The sequence below is a fragment of the Homalodisca vitripennis genome, unplaced genomic scaffold (genome assembly GCF_021130785.1).
Source record: "Homalodisca vitripennis isolate AUS2020 unplaced genomic scaffold, UT_GWSS_2.1 ScUCBcl_5334;HRSCAF=12013, whole genome shotgun sequence".
Classification (NCBI taxonomy): Eukaryota; Metazoa; Arthropoda; class Insecta; order Hemiptera; family Cicadellidae; genus Homalodisca; species Homalodisca vitripennis.
Window position 1 is genome coordinate 4,589 of NW_025781447.1, and position 21,665 is coordinate 26,253.

The 21,665-nt window shown below is 34.0% G+C and overlaps 1 protein-coding gene across 1 annotated transcript in view; it reads right to left on the minus strand.

The window, feature by feature from the left end:
• Positions 1-1,614: 1,614 nt before the first annotated feature.
• LOC124373330 (acylamino-acid-releasing enzyme-like) overlaps positions 1,615-21,665 on the minus strand; it is a gene marked incomplete at its 5' end in the record, with an annotated part of 29,372 nt that continues 9,321 nt past the window's right edge. Inside the window, 4 exons of the mRNA XM_046831708.1 lie at positions 1,615-1,644; positions 7,134-7,355; positions 8,638-8,699; positions 10,245-10,359. Of these exons, the coding sequence (XP_046687664.1) occupies positions 1,615-1,644; positions 7,134-7,355; positions 8,638-8,699; positions 10,245-10,359 (429 nt within the window). The remainder of the gene's footprint in view (positions 1,645-7,133; positions 7,356-8,637; positions 8,700-10,244; positions 10,360-21,665) is intronic.

Here is a 21,665-nt window from a genome sequence, read left to right on the forward strand (position 1 = left end):
TCCATGAATAGCGATGTATTTTAGTGATGAGGAAATTCACCATTCTAACCAAGAAGATAGTGACAGTCCCCTCGCGGCAGAGCGGGCCGATTTAATTCAGCCCAGTAGCGCCAAAAGCGTGTCACGGTAATTCGAACCGGGAGAGGGTTAAAATCACAAATTTACAGTGAGTATTGCATTCAGGATATTGACAACATAGATAATAAAAAGAGCTTAGGGAACCAACAAGACTCACACAAACTGGGTTTTGGTAAAATGACATAAAGTGACAGAAAACTGTACTGGTTTTCCCTCAGGTAAAAAAAAGCATAAAGTTAACATACAAGTTGGGTTAAACTCATATCCTGTTTTATATAAACAATTTTGTAAAGTAACATTCTTTGACCAGAAGACTTCTTCAACCAATAAATATGTCTTCTGAGACCTGTAGAACTCTATGTGTGATATTTAAATGTTTTTGTGTTTAAGTTTGTTTAACATAATGACTTGATGATTTGTTCTTTTAATACTTATTCTTTCCTTATAAACATGTATTTATATTACTTTCACATCTGTACATTTGATTTTCTTATATTTTCTCAAACGGTGGATGTTAAAAAATTTACAAAATATTAGTTTGACTATATGAACATAAGATCATGTAATCAACAATGAATAACAGTTTTAATAGTGACTGTAATAACAGACACTAGGCTTCTTTTTGGGAATGGAAATGTCCGGAGGCAGTTTGATTCTTTTGTATATTTTATTTCATGTTAGACTAGTAAAATGCCCCACTTGAGACACAATTGAAAACCGTGTCACAGTTATGGAAAATAAACCTACAATAGAAATGTTATCATTAGTTTTGCAGTATGCCAGAACTATACCTATGTATAAGATGGAGAACTGAATCTTTTTCAACATCTAGTAGCTGAAAATTGTGGTATTTTATTAAAATGATTACATCGACAGTGAGAAATGTTTCTGGAAGTTCTGAGACTGTTTTCATAATGACAAATTACGGAAAAATCGCTGAATCAATCATCTCTTCCTTAACATATACTGTCACTTATGTGTATGTGTTTTTCCCTGCTTATTTATTTATTTAGACATGTGTTATTTATAATGTTGATTATGTTGTTTGTGTCATTATAGATTTTTCTGGTTTTTGGTTAAAGAAAGTATTTGTTGTTATTGTAATGGAATTACAGGTTATAGAAATCTGTTAGTATTAATAATATTCACTGTTATTTAGTTTGAAAGGTTGTAATTGTGGGATTGAGTTATGGAATGGTAGCTGCACCAGCAAGTAAGTAACTGTTAAGGACTAATTGCCAAACGACACACGAAAGACAATATAAAATTAAATTAAACCATGTTTTTATTTCGCACGTGCTATACATAGCACATGAAATGTATGTATTGTACTGTAATTTACTACTAATAAAGAATTTTTTGAACTTGAACTTACACTTATATACATAAATTAAATTGACAAACCTTATTTTTGAATACTCCTCATAAACAATTCTAAGTATAATGTAATTATGTATGTATGTCATGTGGAATGACATACTTACCAGTCCGGTATGTCGGAGAGGTGAAATGCCGAGATCAGGTCTAACGACAGGATTACGTGCCGCTACGGCTTTTGTAAAAGTCCTGTAACAAAATGTGGCCATTTCACGTCACCGCTCGGGGGTGGCAACACTGCTCCAGGTGCTCCGTCAGTGGTCCGGTGTCAATGTTGGTACCCCTGCAAGGGAGGAAGCCTAGGAACTTACCAGTCGGGAATGTCCGTGGAGGGCTATCATGGACGAGAATGTCCGTCACAGGGTTGAGGGCTACCACAGCCTTGTTAGAAGTCCTACAACAAATAGGTTCAGTCCAGGAGTATCAGACCTGACCAATAGGGCAACGGATAGTAGACACAATCTCCTAAACCTCTGTACAGTGCGTTTACACACGTTTAAAATCCATTGATGATTTTCTTAAAATTTTACTTGTAACTAATTATATTATTTTACTGCTAAGTCTTATAGTCATTTCAAAGACAACACACAAGCTTCGTCCACAATGCACAGTATTTTAATTGTTCTATATTTCTAAGTTTGCCACAAAAACTAAGCAGAGCATACAATCCAAATCCGAATTAACCTGTCCTTTTCCAGTGCAGTCAGTGATTGAGCCTGTATTGTATTCAATACATCAATATTCACTTCAGTCATCATAAAAAATGAGTTTCCTCCTTTTTTTTGTTTTTTTAATAAAATTAATAAGTTTTTGACGAGCTAATTATTTGTTTATAAAGCTATTTATTGCACTCATATTATCCTGGTTGATGGATGCTCTGTAATCGGTCTTATAGTTTTTTTTATGAATTTATGATATTATTATGTCATGCACTGTTTTGTTTGCTCTGTAAATGTATGAATTTATTTATCTAGATTGTTAATATATTTATTTATTTAAATTGTTAATATGTTTTTTGATTACATTAATTGTTATTATATTTCTTTATCTAAGTTGTTAATATATTTATTGCTTATATGAATTATTATTATATTTATTTATCAAAGTTATTAATGTATTTGATGATGTGAATTGTTAATATATTTTATTTGTAACAAATTATGAATTTGGGTAATTGTGCATAACATGCAATAATGCATTTTTGCTATAATTGTTTATAGTGTGTAGTAAGCATTAGTTAATTTCAATGAGAATCTAGGCACCAACTGCGCCCCTGCCCGCGCATTTCTGCGCCTTGGGGATGAAAATGTATTGTATTTTTCTAAATAAAGTAAACTTGAAACTTGCTCTTTCTGTTATATATTATTGATATTGTTACTGGTTCTAATATATATATATCTTATTATCAGTTTATTATTATATTGTAATTAGTGGTGTTGCCATTGAAAAAAAATAAATGAACAAATATATGTTTTCGCCGTTAATGCTAGACGTTACGCAGCACGGACAGTTACAGCAACACTGATATCAGCGGTATGAAGAGAGGTGAAGGTGTACAGGCGGACGTGGAACCTTGAAACAATTGGAAAATCGCATAACGTGCACTTCTGACCGCCCGTGTTTTTAATCGTCACCTGACCGCACAAGTGGAAATTTTGAGTTTACACGACTATCTGAAGTGCTTTTGTTGAACTGTACATTTTAGATGACCAGCTTTTTGGATAATATGCACTCTACTGTAGTAACATAAAAAGACAGTCAACATGGCACCCTGAAAAAACATGCAAACACTGCTAAATCAAAATGGCAAGTTGACAATATGCTTATTGAACAGATATGTCTGACAGTGAATTTGTCATATTAATGCTAATTGATTTTATTTACTTTTCATGTTCAATCACGTAACGAATTATAGGACTTTTACTTGCTAATTAAGTTGCTGAACAAATTTCCTATTTTATAAATTTAACTTTAGACAACATTCTTGTAATTTGTGCAAACTACTTCACAACTAAATAATCCTGTAATCTGTAAGACAATACCTAAAATTCTTGCATCTACAGTTATCAATAAACACTTAATATAAAAAAACAGTGAAGGAAACAGGATTTTTTCCAGATATTTGCCATCGTTCAGTGACACAATACTATCAGTAACACTACATTTCGAGATCTACAATCTTATCTCTTCCTCAGGTGGATGACTAACCTAATACATACTACAAATCTTGGTTAAAGTAAACAAAACATACCAGAGTGTCGTGACACGCACAAGTTAGGAACCACAACTCAGCCATGTTGTGTGCCTATTCCATGCACACTAACTCTAATAAAAACACATGCAGTTAATAAAAACACTCATTGTTTAAAACTGAACGACAGAATACAGATTTCAATAGGTCTGCACTCACCGGCCAACCAAATAGAACCGATTTGGTTGTTCCAGTGAGGTAGGGAGAGTACTACAATGCAAGATTGTGCTGAAATTAAATCTAGTCACAGAATTTTAACATTGACTTTCCCACTACTATTTTTTTTATTTTACTGTATGAATAAGCTACATGTGTTAATTTAATACATGCTAAAATCTTATATGATTGAATAAATTTGAATAAATCTTTACAAATTTATTTAGTCTACTATTTTATAGTTGCCATCATGGTCACCAACAAAAACAATGTAACAATATTTGTTAACCCATTGCGGATCGTATTGTTTTGGCGCACGGGCACCAGCGGGCACGAATTAATTTACGGTCAGCGGCCGCACGAACAGCAATGGTGCGCCACGGTATCGCTCGCTATTGTATACTAGAAAATTCAGCTATGAAGGTATTTCGTTCAGATGGAACATGAGCCTGCTGGGGTATCCGTGATGTAGGAACGATAACACTCGAGCAAGGTTCTGGGGTATCAGGGATGATGTCTGAATCATAGTCTAAATAAAGCGGCTCGGGCGAAGCGATTACAACATCCGGGCCATTGTATAGACTAAACCCGCCAACATGTACGTCTGCGTCGTTTAGTTCTGTGTCACTAACCTCAAAAGTATTATAATAACAAATGAGGAAAACACCCAATCAGAAGCGCTAAAAAGCAGAGAGTAAACTCATATGAATGATTTTTCAACTTCGATATACAACTGCGATCTGTAGGATATTTATAAAACTTTTGAAAACTCTAAACGTAGACCGTTGTTAAACACTCTTAGTTGACAAGTGAAGACCATCGCCCGATCTATCAGACATTAATAGAACTATTTGGAGGGAAACTTAAAGCAGACCGCTTTTGCGACCTGAGCTCGTCATCGTACCGTTAGGCCCGGCCACTGCGTGATGAGCCCAGCTCATCAGTGATCCACAATGGATTAATGCTCACCCAAATACCATGGAGTGACAAACACCATCATCGAACTCAGTGTTTCTTATATAGAAATGGAACTTCATTCAAAATTTCAAGTCTTTAGGTCAATTTGTTTTTTGAGATATTATGCGGACAGACAGACAGACGGAAATGAAATTTCTCCAGTGCCTCGAGTGATACGCTTCACTAATGTTCAGCCAATTGTATTTTCATCACTTGTACCAAATTGGTTTTTACCTGTACACAATTGTGCTTTTCGTGTGAGACGATATTTGAGAACAGAAATTCAATCATGGACCATAGGTAAGCTTTAGAAAAGAGTAGACTGATAAAATTACACTGTAAATAATAATAAGACAATATAATTTATTCAGAGTTCTACAGTGATACATATTCGTTACATAATATAATTTTGACACCCACGATCAAAAAAATGTATTTGTAGAAAATTCAAACTTTAAATTCTGGTTTGTAACCGAGCTACATAACCTCCACGAGGTTTCACTCACCTACCAGTTGAACCTACACTGAGTACAGCAAAAACTTACGTGTTAGGCAACCTTATGGCTGTCCTGGAGCGGTACATCACTAACCGCAAAATGCAGAGATATTGGGATGCAAGGGTGGATCGCTAGATTTAGTCTACTGTGGGAAATTACAGTTCCAAGAAGACGCGATTGAGATTAATGTCTAAATTACTTCCTCGTGTATCTTGACATAAGGCAGCCACTAGTCTCAACCTTACCCATCCAAAATATCCTGTCACTGCAAAAGCACCACAAATGTCCTTTTAGGACCAAGTGCGACTTCTCAGCTTCTTGTTCTAAGAGAAAAAAATTTACATAACCTTGTTAGATGAATATTTGCAATATCTCTCCGTACAATTTCATTTATTCTTATTTCACGCTAGACACCATTTTACACAATTAACTATATAGATAGCCAAATAAAACTCCAAATTCAAACAATAATTATGTTCAGGTGTTTTTTAGGAATAGTTTCAAAGCATAACTCAAAGGTAGCAGGGTTCTACATTGAAATACTTGCTCAATGTGACAAATTCCTTCAAAACCACTTCCAACCTGAACTGTCAATATTACTCCATAATACATATCGAACTCTGTTGTTATTCCCTACAATGATTTGACTCAAATCTAATGAATTTGTTTCTAACTATTTTAACTCCTTCGACAGAATGATTTGTTGTTATTTCTGCATGGCATACCTTCGTTTCACATAAAATATAGTGTATTTGTTTCTTTTATAACAATCAAACTACCTCAAACAGTTTCAATCCCATACACATACACTATGACATTGAGGTACAGGACGAAAACATAAGACCGGAGGTGGCTGCATTTTACCCCTCCTCCTCCTGACCATTCTCCTTCCTGTTCTCTTTGTTTCAGAAGACACGCCGCGATAACCACAGGAAATGCCGATATTGATTTTCTTATCAATGTCGCAACCTTCACTAGTGCGTGTGTGTTGTGTTGTTTGTGCTTCTGACTTCTTTGCAGTGACATCGCTTGGGATCATTCTCTACTGTCTCAACTTCATGTTGTTGGTGTACCAGTATTTTTTTTATTCTCTTAGGAAAAGAAGCTTATAAGTTGCACTTAGTCCTGTAAGAACCTTAGCACTGCTTCCAGAGTTACAGGACAATCAGGATTGGTAAGGTTAGGGGATAGGGGCCGCCTCCTATCGAGATCTATGAGGAAGAATTAGGGCACTAGTCTCAAAATCATGTCCCCCCCGTAAGAAGGGGAGGCCACCTCTGAACCAGCCCCTCAGCGGGCAGGGGTGGCACACCCTCGTTGAGGCTAGCAAGAACCTCTGATATTTAGGGAACGAACCCCACCAACTCCAACAATCATCTCCTGCAGTATACTAGACCTATCGAATTACCCTTGCACCGCAGAATCGCAACATTTGCAGTTAGTGCCACAGTTTAGTTGCCCAGATTTAAGTGACACATCGGTTTTTGCTGTGCCCACTGGTAGGTTCATCTGAAAGCTATAAACGAGCTAGAAGTGATCCCTGCTGGGTTTGGTGTACCAGTTAGGTATCATGTAAATATTTTTAGTACCAGTTCCATTGCCTTACTTTTTAGTTTAAGTTTTTGTGCATTTTTATGTATTAGGATTTTTTACCTAAAGAAGAGGGGATTTCAATCTTCAAAATGTGGTATTACACTTTTTTGTAACATAAATGATGGCAAATGTCTGAATTACTACTACTACGTATTAATTCGTAATGTGAACCGTTATTATATTTTTTAGCTACTTTAATTTCTCTGTGCGTATCCAAAACTCACCGGATACTGGCCACTTAGGTGGGTGACCAGGAAGCCACCGTGAGAGCCGCCGTACAGTACCACTCTGTCAGGGTCCAGGCAGGGTAGTGCGTGCAGTGTGGTCAATGTGGCCTGGTGGCAGTCCTTCACATCAGTGTTGCCAACCCGGCCAGGCAGAAAGTCCACAGATTCCTGACCCTGACCTGTAGAACCACGGTAGTTCACCTGCAGTGTTGCAAAAACCTAGTAACAACACAGGCTTATTGTAGCACAAACAGGCTCTAACTACATCTAACTAATAGGGATAGTTGAGCTCCTTGTTGTAATTAGAGCTGATCTTGGTACTCTACATTTAGTACTTAATTCTTACACCTGTAACTGGCAAAAACCCATTATTGGGAGTTCCAGATGGCAGCACCTAATATTAGATCTTGTAACACAGCCTATGTTTTGTGTTATTACATCTCTAAAATATGCTGAACGTATTGGTTATAGAAAGAGAAATATCCAATTTACCAACATTTTCTGATCATTTTGATGTGCCTATAGATATCTATACGTTTTGTAATCTCGGAAACTATTCCATATGTTCTTACGTACAGCACCAGCTGTGCATGCTGCTACAAATCAGCCAGTTTAAACAGCTGTTTTTATTCTACCGATCAGATGTTTGTTTCTTATTTACTAGTAATAAGAGTAACTTAATTGTAATGTTTTGGTACAATTACGACAACTTTCAAAATCACTCTAACAACAAGGAATTTTTTTTAGTAACATTTATTTTGAACTGTTATAAGCTAAAAGTGAAATTATTTAAAAAAATTAGTTACGTGGACTGAATAATCAAAAGTGAAAACTGAATAAAGTTTCACGATTTTGACAAGCTGCGATTTTTACTATCTGGTTTTATCATAATATGTAAAACAATTGAACCTTTTACTCCTTTTGGGATTACTCAAAACTAAATGCCTTATCTTTTGCTTTTTTCACATCACCAATCATAACATTTGAACAAATCGAAAACTTTGAATTAACTTTTTTTGGATGACCAGTTCCAGGGTTAAAATACATATATACATACTACTTGTAAGGAAAATGTTCCTTGAACATTTCTGGATAAAACTGTATATAATAATTATTTTATATTATGGATATGATAAACAAAGTCTGAGGTACAAAAATACACACCACACCATGATTAAGTCCTAATCTTACTTTCTACACACAGTTTCTCAGTTTCTTCATTATTTGTTAATTTAAACGTCAGTTTCCATAACTTTCCATTTTTGGATAGTAAGGATTTGAACTAGTTCTAAACATATATTCTTCAGGTTCCCGCTAAAAACATTGAGGATGATAAAGCAAGACCCTGAAGTTACAATTTTACCACGGATAGCCTTCAGACAAAAAGGCTATATAACATTAACCCATTACCTCGACACACTCACCAGCACTGATGAAGAACTGGTTGAAGACACTGTAGCATTCGAAAAAGCTGCTATGGGGGACCGCCATGTGGCCAAACAATCAGGGGAACACTTTTAGCTTCCCCGTCCATAGGCCCGTAGTAGATAGCATTGTAGTTACCTGGAACATAACATGCAACAGACGTTAGCACTGAGCATATTACATATCTAAGAATATATAACATCGTTTAGTTCATCTACTGGCATTCAATTGCTGGACATATTTGCAACAAACCTTACAGTACAGTCCACATTGTCCATGTCACTGCCAGGTCAATGCTTAAAACTGCTCCAAAACTGAATGAAATGAAATTAAAATGAAATTAAAAGAAAATTAAATGAATTGAAAATGAAAATGAAAATGAAAATGAAAATGAAAATGAAATAAAAATGAAATGAAATGAAATGAAATGAAATGAAAATGAAATGAAATAAAATGAAAATTAAATGAAATGAAATGTAAATTAAATTAAATCAAATGAAAAATGCCTTTATTAAAGAGGCGGAGTTAGACTTATCAAGCCGTCTCTACCACTCAACCTATATTGTATACAGTAAATTTACTATATTTTGATACAATTACGGTAAATTATTAAATTATAATTTAAATATAAAATAAAAATTCTTAACCTATACAAAATTTAATGAGCTTAAAGTAAAAATTTACATGTTAAAATGAATTCAAAACTTCAAATACAAAAGAAAAAGTGTATATATATATTATACAGGCCCCCCAGCAGCAGGCCCCTAACCCCTGCCCCGAAGCGTGCACGGTCCTCAATACATCTAATATCATCGGGGAGAGCATTCCAAAGACGACAAGCTTTAACAGTACAGGACCTATTAAAAATTTATGATCGATGGATTGGAATTGATAGTAAGTGGCTCCCCTTCTTGTACGTCGTTCACTAATATCAGAGATTAAACTTGATATGATTGGACAGATAAACAGGATATTCGGTTTAGATGATTAAATGTTGAATAGAAAGTATGTGTAATTTACGTAGCTGAAGAAGTTTCGTAAGTGATAATTGCTGAACATATTGTGTAACATACTGGATCTGAGCGTCACTGCAGCTGCTATATTGTAAATCAACTTACTGAAATACTTGATATTTGGCTAAGCCAAACATCAAAATAAGGAAAAAATGAAAAGACAGAGAGCTTATCGAAATGATCAATATGAGGGTCGGTGAAGAAGATACAGAAGATCAGAAAATTGAACGAGATCATTATTGAGCCCAAATAACACTTTGGGTATCAGTGGCCATGGAAATAAGTAATTAAGAACCAGGAGAATATAAAACACAAAACTCTTAATAGAACAATGTTCACAGCACAATCCAACAACTAGATCTAGGAACTACCATCAGCAGTACATAGCGAAAATACTAGCAAACTCTTGAAATGCTTTAGTTCTCAATCCTCGGTGAGGCACCTGCGTTTGAATTTTTGTTGGTTGAAACAATAACTGTTTATGACATGAATGTTCACATACAACCACATGTGTTTTATGCACTTAAAAAATGCTAAATTCTATCAACTTCTATACATTAAATTATCATCAAAAGCGCTGAATTCAGATTTTGCTCCCCATTCATTTGACAGTACTAAAACATTTGATACAAAATGAGCGGTGAAATTCTGGAACATCATACTTACTGACAGAGTCCTGGCCCTCTGCCTTCAGTTGGAACACCCGCAGTCCAGGCTTGGAATCCGGCAGAGGGATGGGCTTCTCGCTGTAGCAGAGACCGTAACAGTACAGAGTGGCCCGAGACCTGTCATCATAACAATAGTGCAATAATACACAAGTATTACTATTGGTGCTAAACCAGTGAACTCATCACCAAATTAACGGTGAAATAGTAAAATACAAATGGTGAAATGCAAGTAGTGAAATATCATTATCGATGATCTTGTTGGTCACTAGATTTTTTTTCTGGTTATTCACCATTGGATTTTGGTTCCACTGCAATAAACGCCGGTCACAGCTACTCAGGCGATTATCAATGCGGTCTCAAGACGTGGTATTGATGGTCAAATATGTGACTGGATAAGGGCCTTGCTCACGGAGAGGTTGGTTGTTACAACCCTCATGGGAGCAAGTGTTAGTGAGTAGACTATGAGGGGGGTGGGATATTGGTGCGATGAGGTGGGCCTTACTGTCAACCCCACAAAGGCTGCTGTGGTTGCCTTTACCAGGAGGCGACAGATCGAGGGCATTGGTCCTTTTCTATTCAGAGGCTCTTCCATTCAAGATTCAAACATTCTTTATTCAAAACCAAAAACTATGCTCATTCCAAATGAAATCTACAAACAAGTGGCAGAAGAAGTAACTGCCAGTCAACAGGTTCCCCCAGTTTCTTCAAACTCCAACAACAACAGGAACACTATTGAAACTGCCCCTGTGCGTTCTTCTAGAACTACCATCTTGGCCGAACTGGAAACATCATCCTCAACTTCAGAGTCAACACTATTACCAGAGACAAATATTAATGAACTGCCTACAGAACCACAGCAAGCTGAGAAACCTACTCCCGAGAGCCGTACTCCAACATCCACTCCAACGGTGTCTCCCGGTGATCGCAGCTACGCAGAAGCCACAGCTACACCTAGAGGTCACAACAGATCACAAGAAACCGCCTTCTCTACACACCTCAAGCACAACACTCTCTCTGTAAACAGTTGCCCAAGCCCCCCTTTTACAACCCTAACTATGTCACCAAAAAATATTGAAGCTTTTGATGTAAAACCTTCCTCTTCTTTAAACTCTCCAGTGTCAGAAAATACCTTACAGGGATGACTAATCAAACCAATTGCTCATCCAAGTGTCACATTCCCAGTACATTTCCTGCTTCCTCCAATAACATAGTCAAAAATACAATATCAATTTTACATCACAATGTACAACATCTTCCATCTCGCTTAGATTTACTTGAAATTTTCCTTAAAGAATCAAAACCGGATTTAATTGCACTTAGCGAACACAAAATGACAGTAGAAGAATTGGATTTGCTACAAATCTCAAACTATGTAAACAGCGTCTTGTTTTTCAAGGGAATCGGTTCGAGGTGGAGGTGTTATAATTTTAGCTCATAAAGATATAGATTTTAAGAGTGTTGAAATGCCTTCCATTCAGTCATTATTAATAGAAAAAGAGTTTGAGTATTGTCTAGCAGAGATAACAACAGGTAGTTTTTCATTTATAATAGGATGTATTTACAGATCTCCGAACTACTCAAATCTGGACCAATTTCTTCACAATTTAGAAATACTGTTAGATGTTTTGTGCACAAAATTTAAAACAAATTGTAATTGCAGGAGACTTTAATATAGATGTTCTGATAAAAAATTATACTTATAACAGATTTGTAAATATTTTGTCTATATATGGTATGAGGTATATGGTTAACTTTCCCACCCGAGTAACAGACCACTCTAAGACTGCAATTGACAACTTTATTACTAATATAGAACCAAACAATGTTCGTATAAATGGAGTAATTACTCAAATTTCGGATCATGATGGTCAACTAATGAATTTGATGAATGCAGTTTCTGATAGCACAAATTTAACTAGGAAAGAAGTAAGAAAATTTTAAAATAGTAACATAGACATTTTTTGCAGACATCTAAGCTCAGAATCTTGGTCTGAGGTCTACCAATCTACTGTTAATCTAAAATATGATAGTTTTTACAGTATTTTTAAACATTATTTTGATATAGATTTTCCTAAACGGTATGTAACAGAAAACCCATGTAAAACAAAAGAATGGATTGATGAAGAATTAATTATAAAACAGAATGAAATTATAGAATTGGAATCCCAATTTAGAAGGTTTAAAGATAACAACTTAAAGTTATTAATCAAACATAAAAAAGAGAGCTAAAAAGTAATATAGCTAATAGTAAAAAAAACTACTTTGAGGAAAAAAATTGTCAATTCCAAAAATAAGATTAAAACCACATGGAAATTAGTTAACATGGAAGCAGGTAAACAGCCAAAATGTAAGGCAAATATTAAATTATTTTATCAAGAGAATTACATAACAGACCCAATTGCTATATGTGATACTTTCAATGAGTTTTTTGTTAATGCAGTCAAAGACTTAGTGTTACCAGAAATTACAGAATATTCTGCAAATTTGAATTTGTCAAATTTCCCTACAGTGGACACAAAATTTAAATTTGAAATGGCAAACAGAAAACGAAATTGAAAAAATAGTAAATTCTTTTGAAAACAAATACTCAACAGGAAATGATGACATCCCTATTACGATCATTAAGGTAGCCTTGCCTTTTATCAACACTCCGCTGACCCATATAATTAATCATTCTCTAATTTCAGGAGTATTTTCCTGAAAAATTTAAATTAGCTCGTGTCATTCCTATTTTTAAAAAGGGTAATTTGGAAGATGTCAAGTGTTACAGACCTGTATCTTTACTTCCTGTATTTTCAAAAATTTTAGAAAAAAGTAGTTTTTAATCAATTTTATAAATACCTAGAGTCTAATAAGATACTTGACAAAGAACAACATGGTTTTAGGTCCAACAAATCTACTATAACAGCCGGTGTTGAGTTTATAGAGTCGATTATTGAATCTGTCGATAAAGGTGAAAAAGTAATTGGAATCTTCTTAGATTTGTCAAGAGCCTTTGATAGCGTAGAACATAAGAAGTTAGTGGATGTGCTTCAAAATCTAGGAGTGGAGAACACTGAGTTAACTTGGTTCAAATCATATCTATCACAAAGAAAACAATATGTTGAAATAGACCATTTCTTGGATAGTAAAAAAATTAAGTATAAAGAAAAATATTCCTCTCACCTTTTAAAAGTACAATATGGAGTCCCACAGGGATCGATTTTAGGTCCTTTATTATTCCTGTGCTACCTAAAAGGTTTACCTGGAGTAGTACAGGATATCAACAATAAAGGTCTGTCTTTATGCAGATGATACTTTTTTTTTTTTTTTTTTTTTAGGGAGAGGAAGGAAAATGCATTTACGCACACAGGTGGCCAGCCTGTAGTGTGGGACTCTCAAAAGGTGGTAAACTACCCACTAAAAACCTCCTCTATACTTCAGGATCCCAACCCGGAAACTGTTTGTCACATTACTTCAGGTTAGGTCTGAATTTTACCTAAGCACTCAGGGCTCGCGCCTATCCAGCCATCAGAAAGTCAAAGGTCTAAACCGCATTTAGGTCTAGATCCATCTTTTTAGCGCGGAGAATACCCTGGACAAAATGAGACACACAGTTCCAGTTGTCCTGACCCTCCAGCATCACTTGACAGACAGAGTCCACCGAAAAAACACCCAGAGTGCGTGTTGCCTCAAGGCGGGGCCTTTCCCAATGTGGGCAGCGGAAGAATGTATGCTCCGCATCATCGGGAACACCCGGGCAATAAATGCAGTCCGGTGAACCGGTCTTTCGCATCAAGAAAAGGTAGGACTGAAAATATCCATGACCGGTGAGAAACTGGGTGAGGTAATAGTCCACCTCACCATGTCGCCGTTTCACCCAGAGCTGGACCATCGGTATCAGCCGTGCTGTCCAACGTCCTCGGGTCTCTTGATCCCACAACTCCTGCCATTGCCGGTAGGTGCGGGTGCGCTCTTCTGATGTGGCACGTTCCTTGCCGATCTCGCCTTTTCGCTGGTATATTGCTTTCCTCTCCTCAGCCAGAAGTTTGACCGGGATGACTCCAGCAATCACCAGGACGGCAGGCTCAGAAACTGTACGATATGCTGATGCGACTCTGAGAGCTGCTTGTCGCTGCACCCGAGCTAGCCGCATCCGATACACCTCCTTATTTAATGCATCTGCCCATGCAGATGATACTAATGTAATCGTAAATGCAAAAACTGAAGAATTAGTTGAATTTTCATCGTACATTGGCCTATCATTAATAAAAGACTTTTTAAACAGTAAAAACCTTCTTTTAAACTCATCTAAATCTAGTTTTGTTTCCTTTTCAACAAAACAAACAAGGAATAAAATTTTTCCTACAGTATTTGTGGACAATGAAATATTGGAGCAGGTGGAGGAAACAAAATTTCTAGGCTTGACTATAGACGAAAACTTAGCCTGGGAAGAACATGTTAATCTTGTAATTCGTAAAACGTCTAGCGGTCTTTACGCTTTAAGGAGACTAGCCCATTCATGTAATATTGAAACTTTAAAAAATTTATATTATGCTTTAATCCATTCACATATTTCCTACGGAATTTGCATTTATGGATCAACAACAAAAAGAAATATGAACCAACTTTTAATGCAACAAAAAAGGGCACTAAGAATCATGTTTAATTTGAAGCAAACAGACTCTGTTAAACATTTGTTTTTCAGAACTTAATATATTTACAGTTTACAGTTTGTACGTTTACGAGTCAGTTAAATTTGTATTTATCAATAAAAGAATTGCAATAGGTAATACATCCCATAGGTATAACACTAGGTCACATAGATTGGTTGAACCTCATAAATTATTATTTTTTGAAAAAAAAACCCACTTTTAAAGGAAATAAATTTTTTGAATATTTACCCCAAATCATAAAAAAAGAGCAAAACCCTAATACCTTTTTAAGTTTGTTGAAAAAAATTCTTAGCACATGCTGCTTTTTACTCTATAGAAGAGTTTATTTCTCACAACAATTAAAATGTCAGCAATAAAATATGTTAGTTTGGTGGTTATAAAAAATTTTAATTAAGTATAAATGAGTGTGTAATGGCATTGTTGTCTTTAGATTGTTTACAATTCTGTATTGTAATGATAGTGTACTACTAAGAAAAAAAATATATATAGAAAATAAGATAAAATATGACACTATTCTTGTACTTACTGTGCAAATATGAATAAAGATGATTGATTGATTGATTGATTGATTGATTGATGTACAAAGGTACAATAAATAGCGTCAAATTACAAATGGTCAAGACTTAATACTAGATAGGACTTTAATATAGATTTTTATTTATATTAAAATATATTATGTTATACCAAACATAGAATGGCCCCTCCTAGATTCCTTACAACAGTTAGGTCAGAATTGCTTACTTCTAGCTGAGAAAATATTCATCTAGCGAATTAAGAGATAAATTTATTAAATAATCTTTCGCTTTAGATTTGAATTTACATTAATTATTTTCCAGTAAAATATGCCTTGGTAGCATATACAAAAACTTTGTTTCCCATATATTTAGTTTTTTTCTTAAAAAAATCTAAATGATGTGTTTCAACCTGTCTATTTAATCGAGTGTTGTGAATATGATTATTTACAGATAAAATCGGGTCAAAGTTCTGTTTTACGTAAGTCATAGTTTCTAAAATATAGAGCCCATATACAGTTAATATTTTTAGAATAGCAAAAAGATGTTTGACTGAGTCTTCTCTTTTTAATTTGCACATAATTCTTAATGATTTCTTTTGTTGTATTAAAATTCTATCTAAATTTCCCTTTTTTGTTGCTCCATATATGCTTATCCCATAAGCAAGATGTGAGTGAACTAAAGAAAAATATATTATTTTTAATGTTTCCAAGCTACAGTACTTTGCCAATTGTCTCAGAGCAAATAAGCCTGTTGACATTTTGCCTACCACATGATCAGTGTGCTTGTTCCCAACTTAGGTTTTTCGTCAATTAAAAGCCCTAAAAATTTTGTTACTTCAACTTGTTCTATTATTTCGTTATTTGTGGGTTTATTTTATTCCTTGTTTGTTTTGTACAAAATGATATAAAATTAGATTTACTTGAGTTTAGTAGAAGATTTTTATGATCCAAAAATTCTTTGACAATTGACAAAGTAATAAATGATGAAACTTCAACATTTTCTTTAGTATCTCCTGATATTGTTATATTCGAATCGTCAGCAAACAAACAAATAGTACTACCAACAGGGGTCGCTCCAGGTAAACCCTTCAAGTAGCAAAGAAACAAGAGAGGTCCCAGGACAGACCCCTGCGGCACACCATGTTTAATTATTCGTCTCTGGGAATTGAACTTGCGGATGTAATTGTATTTTTCTGAAAATTCTGATATTGAATGTTCCAATCTCAACATACTGCTGTCTATTTTGGAGATAAGATTCAAACCATTCCAATTGTTTTCCAGTAATCCCTAGTTTTTCTAATGACTTTAAAAGTTTTTTATGAGACACACTGTCAAAGGCTCTAGTCATATCTAAAAATACACCTAAAAACTTTTTCCCTTTATCAACTGACTCGATTATTGTTTGGATGAACTCAATTCCTGCAGTAATTGTTGATCGACCTGACTGAAAACCGGGTTGTTCTTTATCTAGGAGTTGGTGTTCTACTAAATAATCTACTAACTGAAAGTGAACAACTCTTTCAAGTATTTTTGAAAAGATGGGTAGCAATGACACAGGACGATAGCATGACACATCATTAGGATTTCCTTTTTTAAAAATGGGAATTACTCTAGCAAATTTTTAATGATTCAGGGAATATTCCAGAGATAATAGAAGAGTTTATCACATGCAATAAGGGTTTCAATATAACAGGGAGGACTTTTTTTACAATATCAATGGAAACATCATCATTTGCCAGCAGAAAATGTATTTTCAAAGGAGTGAACTACTTTTTTAAGATTTTCTTCTGTTATGGTTTTAAACTTAAACCTAGATTGGGTTGAAAAATTGTCTTCTAACAGTAAGTTACTATTACCCTGAGGAATCTTTGGTAAAACAGATTTTTCAACTAAAGAAATCATTGAATAAATTTGCTATCTAAATAGGGTTCTTTACTAAAATTCCATCTTGTTCAATGTTAATATTATGCTTTGCAGTTGATTCTTTATTTATCTCAGTTTTAATCAGATTCCAAGTCATTTTAGATTTGTTTTTAGAATTACTTAATTTATTATAAAAAAAAATGTTTCTTATTCCTATTTATACAGTTTTTAAATTCTTGTTTGGAATGTTTGATTAAAACTTTAGAATGTTCATCCTTATTTTTTTAAATTCTTTTTCAAGTTGATGGATTTCGTTTTTCTTACATTTTATTTCGTCAGTGATCCATTGATCAATTTTTTTATCTTTGATATCTACCATAAGTTTTGGGAAACTATTACTAAAATGGTACATAAAAATATTTAAAAAGGTTTCATACTTAGTGTTAACTATTGACTGATATACCTCCATAAAGGATTCCTGAGATAAACATTTACTAAAGGTAACAATATTATTTGGATTAAAATTCCTGCAATATTTTTTTGAAATTTTCTTTTTTATATTTAAGTTAAAAATCTCAAGTAATTGAGCATCATGGTCTGAGATGTGTGTTATGAGTCCTGTTACTTGCTGTTCATAATCTTTAATATTACTAATTATATTATCTATAGCTGTCTCTGATTGTAATGTTACTCTTGTCGGAAAGTCAACTTTATATTCTAAATTGTGTGATTTAAGTACACTCACAAAGTCTTTGTAATAATTATCTCTTTTTAAAACATTAATGTTCAGGTCCCCAGTTAATATTACATTTTTGTATTTGTTAGTTAAAATAGAACATAAAACTTCAAAATTTGACATAAAATTGTGGAAAAAGATTGGTATTGGGGATCTGTAGATACAGCATAATACACAGTTAAAATTTTCTAGTAATACCTCAACCAGACAGCATTCAAATATTTTGTCAATCAACAAATTTTGAACTGAAGGAATTATTAATTTTTTAGTATTGAGATGTGTTTTGGATAATATCATTACTCCTCCGCCCACTGAAGATCTAGAATAATAAGAACATATATTATAACCCAGAACTTGTAATATATTTAGTTTGTTTTCACTCATTTTGTGCTCAGAAACTGCCATGATGTCTGGCTTTAATTCGTCCAAATTAATTCTTAAAATGTCCAACCATGAGGGTAAATGTTGCACGTTTTGATGCATAATTGTAAAATTAATCTGAATGTTGTCTTGGTTGTTACGATTTAAAGAGGGGCCATTTCCAGAGCTACACTGGCTAAAAAAGTTTCTGTGATGGTTCGTTGAGGAGTGCTGCACGAGTGAGAAGAGTCATTTTTTGAGTAGAGAACTGTTAGACTCGTTTGAGTGAAGTTCTGCTACCTCATCTTGAAGTGTTCTTCTTACTTTAGTTAAAAATTCTTTATGTGTTAGTCCATTTTTTTAAATTTCTTGCTGATTCTTCATTGTATGTAACTATGGTAATTTTTGCCTCTGTACTTTTTTGAAATTTAATAATATTTTTTATAAAAATATTCAACTTGTATTTCATCCCTAACACAGCCCATGGGGGAGCAAATGAGGTGTTTAAGTTGCTTGTCTTTAAAGTCACTTGTTAGATGATGGAATGCTGAGTCGTAGTCATGTGAGTTGGCTTTTGGTGATATTTATTTTTTGTAAGCAGACTATAGACTATTGCTCCATCAGGCAGCTGTTGGTAGGCAAGATAATTAGATAAGGAATCTGTGGTATCAGGACGGCCAAATTCTTCTTTGAAGATTGCAGCCACGCCAGCACTCATATGCCCTTCACTGTGGAAGTCCCATGAAATGCAGTGTGCAAAAGCCACTGATTTTTCCCCTTTGTGTTTTTTTATAGAAATTCTCATATTTTGGTCAAGGATTTGAATCTTATTTTCAATTTGTTTAAGATGGGCTTTATTTTTATTTGCCACCCCAAGGGAAAAAAAGAAAAGATAAACAAAATGCCGGTCACATTTCAAAATGACCACCAATATTATAATATAGTGATTACTTTTCAAATGTTATAATATAGCTAATAAGGTGAAATTTTACCATTTGATTACTTTGGAATAATGTTTCGAGTAATATTACAGAACTAGTGCAAATGATACCTAAAATCATTGATAACTATTTTACTGTTATCTTTGTAAATAAATATATTCTATTGATAATTTAGTTTTTACGTTTTTAATACCCTTGAAAGAAAGTTAAATTCACTGATAGCACTTGATTTCTCTGTTCACCAGCATGCACAAGATATTGCAAAATACTAGTCAAAAGTGATTTCACTTGTCACTGTTCAATTTCACCGCTACTTGGAATTCACTGGAACCATTTTCACTGATCCAAACAAGTAACGTGTAAGTCTATTACTAAGTATTAAATAGGAATGGTAATAGATGTTTTAGTCCACCAAAGATGATTGGAAATGGAAATCATATTGTGATGATCTGAGATTAACAATTTTTAATAAATCAACAACCCCACAGGGAGCTTTTGACTTGTTACCCAATCAAGGGAGACGGTAACCTGGCATGATTTAAAGCACAGGCTCTAATGCATAGATTTGTCTTATTCTAGAAAATTTTAATGAAAAATCGTCACTGTTTTATAGCTGGTGGAAATAATATGGGTTAGCTTCAGTAGTGGTTTATGGAATTGATGTATCTTATACAAGAAACAAAAATACATGCATTTTTTAGCTAACCAGCTAACTATTGACCCATATCATTAATACCAACTTTTATAAAATAATTTTAAAAGTAATATTAATCAGAATATTCAAACATCTCTCACAGCAATACAGGAAGAAGGAATACATCGACCACTGTACCCTTAGACTACAGCAAAAACCTTTTTGCCAAGACCACTTAATACAAAAATTGACCATCCTTGCAATATGTGGCATTTCAAAGCCACGGCTCTCCAGCTACTTAGCCAACTGCTTGAATTAACAATAAAAAAAACAGAAAAAGTAAACTTGAAACAAATCTCACGATGAGTCGCAAAAGGGTTGGTGACCTGAGACCTCTTCTTTTCATAGCCGAATATACTGAAGAATAGCAACAAGCAGCTCTTTATCCGAGATCTGAAGAACTGTTTACAGTATCAAGTATCAACTTTTTTTACGCTGAAAAGAATTTTTTTAGTAGAAATTACAAAAATTGACAATTCATTATTACTATGGCACTATACTTACCATGATAAAATGTTAACTTTTTACTTTAAACCCTTTCCGGGCCAGGTGGCAATATATTGCCGCCATAGATCGCGTCTGAAAAGTGCCAGGTGGCAAAATATTGCCGTCGGTGACATACGCGAAAAGCGCCAGGCGGTAATATATAGTCTCCTTGATATTCGTTGTTTTCTTAAATAAATACGATGTCAAATGTTTTTTGTTTTTATGTTTTTTTTTATTCCCTGGTATATTTGTGGATAATTAATATAAATATCATTTTTTATTTTGGAGGTCTATGCATTTTTATTTTGTAATTGTCACTTTGACATTATCAGCTGACTCGATCTTTTGTTGTTAATTCTTTATGCTTTAGTGTAATCGTACTATTGTATTATGGATTCTTCTTCATTATTTTATTTTGTGGTTGTAAATATTAGTAGTGTTAGTTGTTACGTGCTTAGCTATTGTGTGTAGTAGTTACAATGACTGACAATTTCCGATCTCACGGAAGTGAAATTGTAAGTAGCATATTTGTAAATAGAAAAAGTGTAAATAAATTTCAAATAAAATTGTGTAAATATTTCTTAGTAAATAGTGTTTTTTAACTGTATTGAAACTGTTTATGGAGCCTACAATCATCTGTTTACCGGTACATCCATAATGTGAATATTTATTTTAAGTTTCTTGCAATGTAAGAGTCAGTTGTACTTAACACTTACAAAATGTTGTGAAGTACAATTATGCGTATTTATACAAAATGTGTCATAAAAAATTTATTTATGAGAGAAATAACACAAAACTTTGTATGGTTGTTCCTTTCTAAATGTACAATATAATAAAATAGCTTCCCACATTAAAATTATTTTTCCTTTTTTAGTTATTTGTAAACAAAAACAAAAAAATAAAAATATTTTTATGTAATCTATTAAAACATTATTTTTTTAATTTTAAATGACTTAAAACTACATCTATATATTTTTTGTTGATAGTTTATATCTATACAAGTAATTTGCTGCAACTTTTAGGTCATTCTCTAATTTTTATGAAAAATTATAAATTTTAATCTAAGAGACTGCCAAATCGCCAAATGGCACTTTTGACTAGTCACAAGGGGATATGAGATGTGAAACAATTTTGCAACATCTCATATTTGGTCCTGGCCCTGAAAGGGTTAATG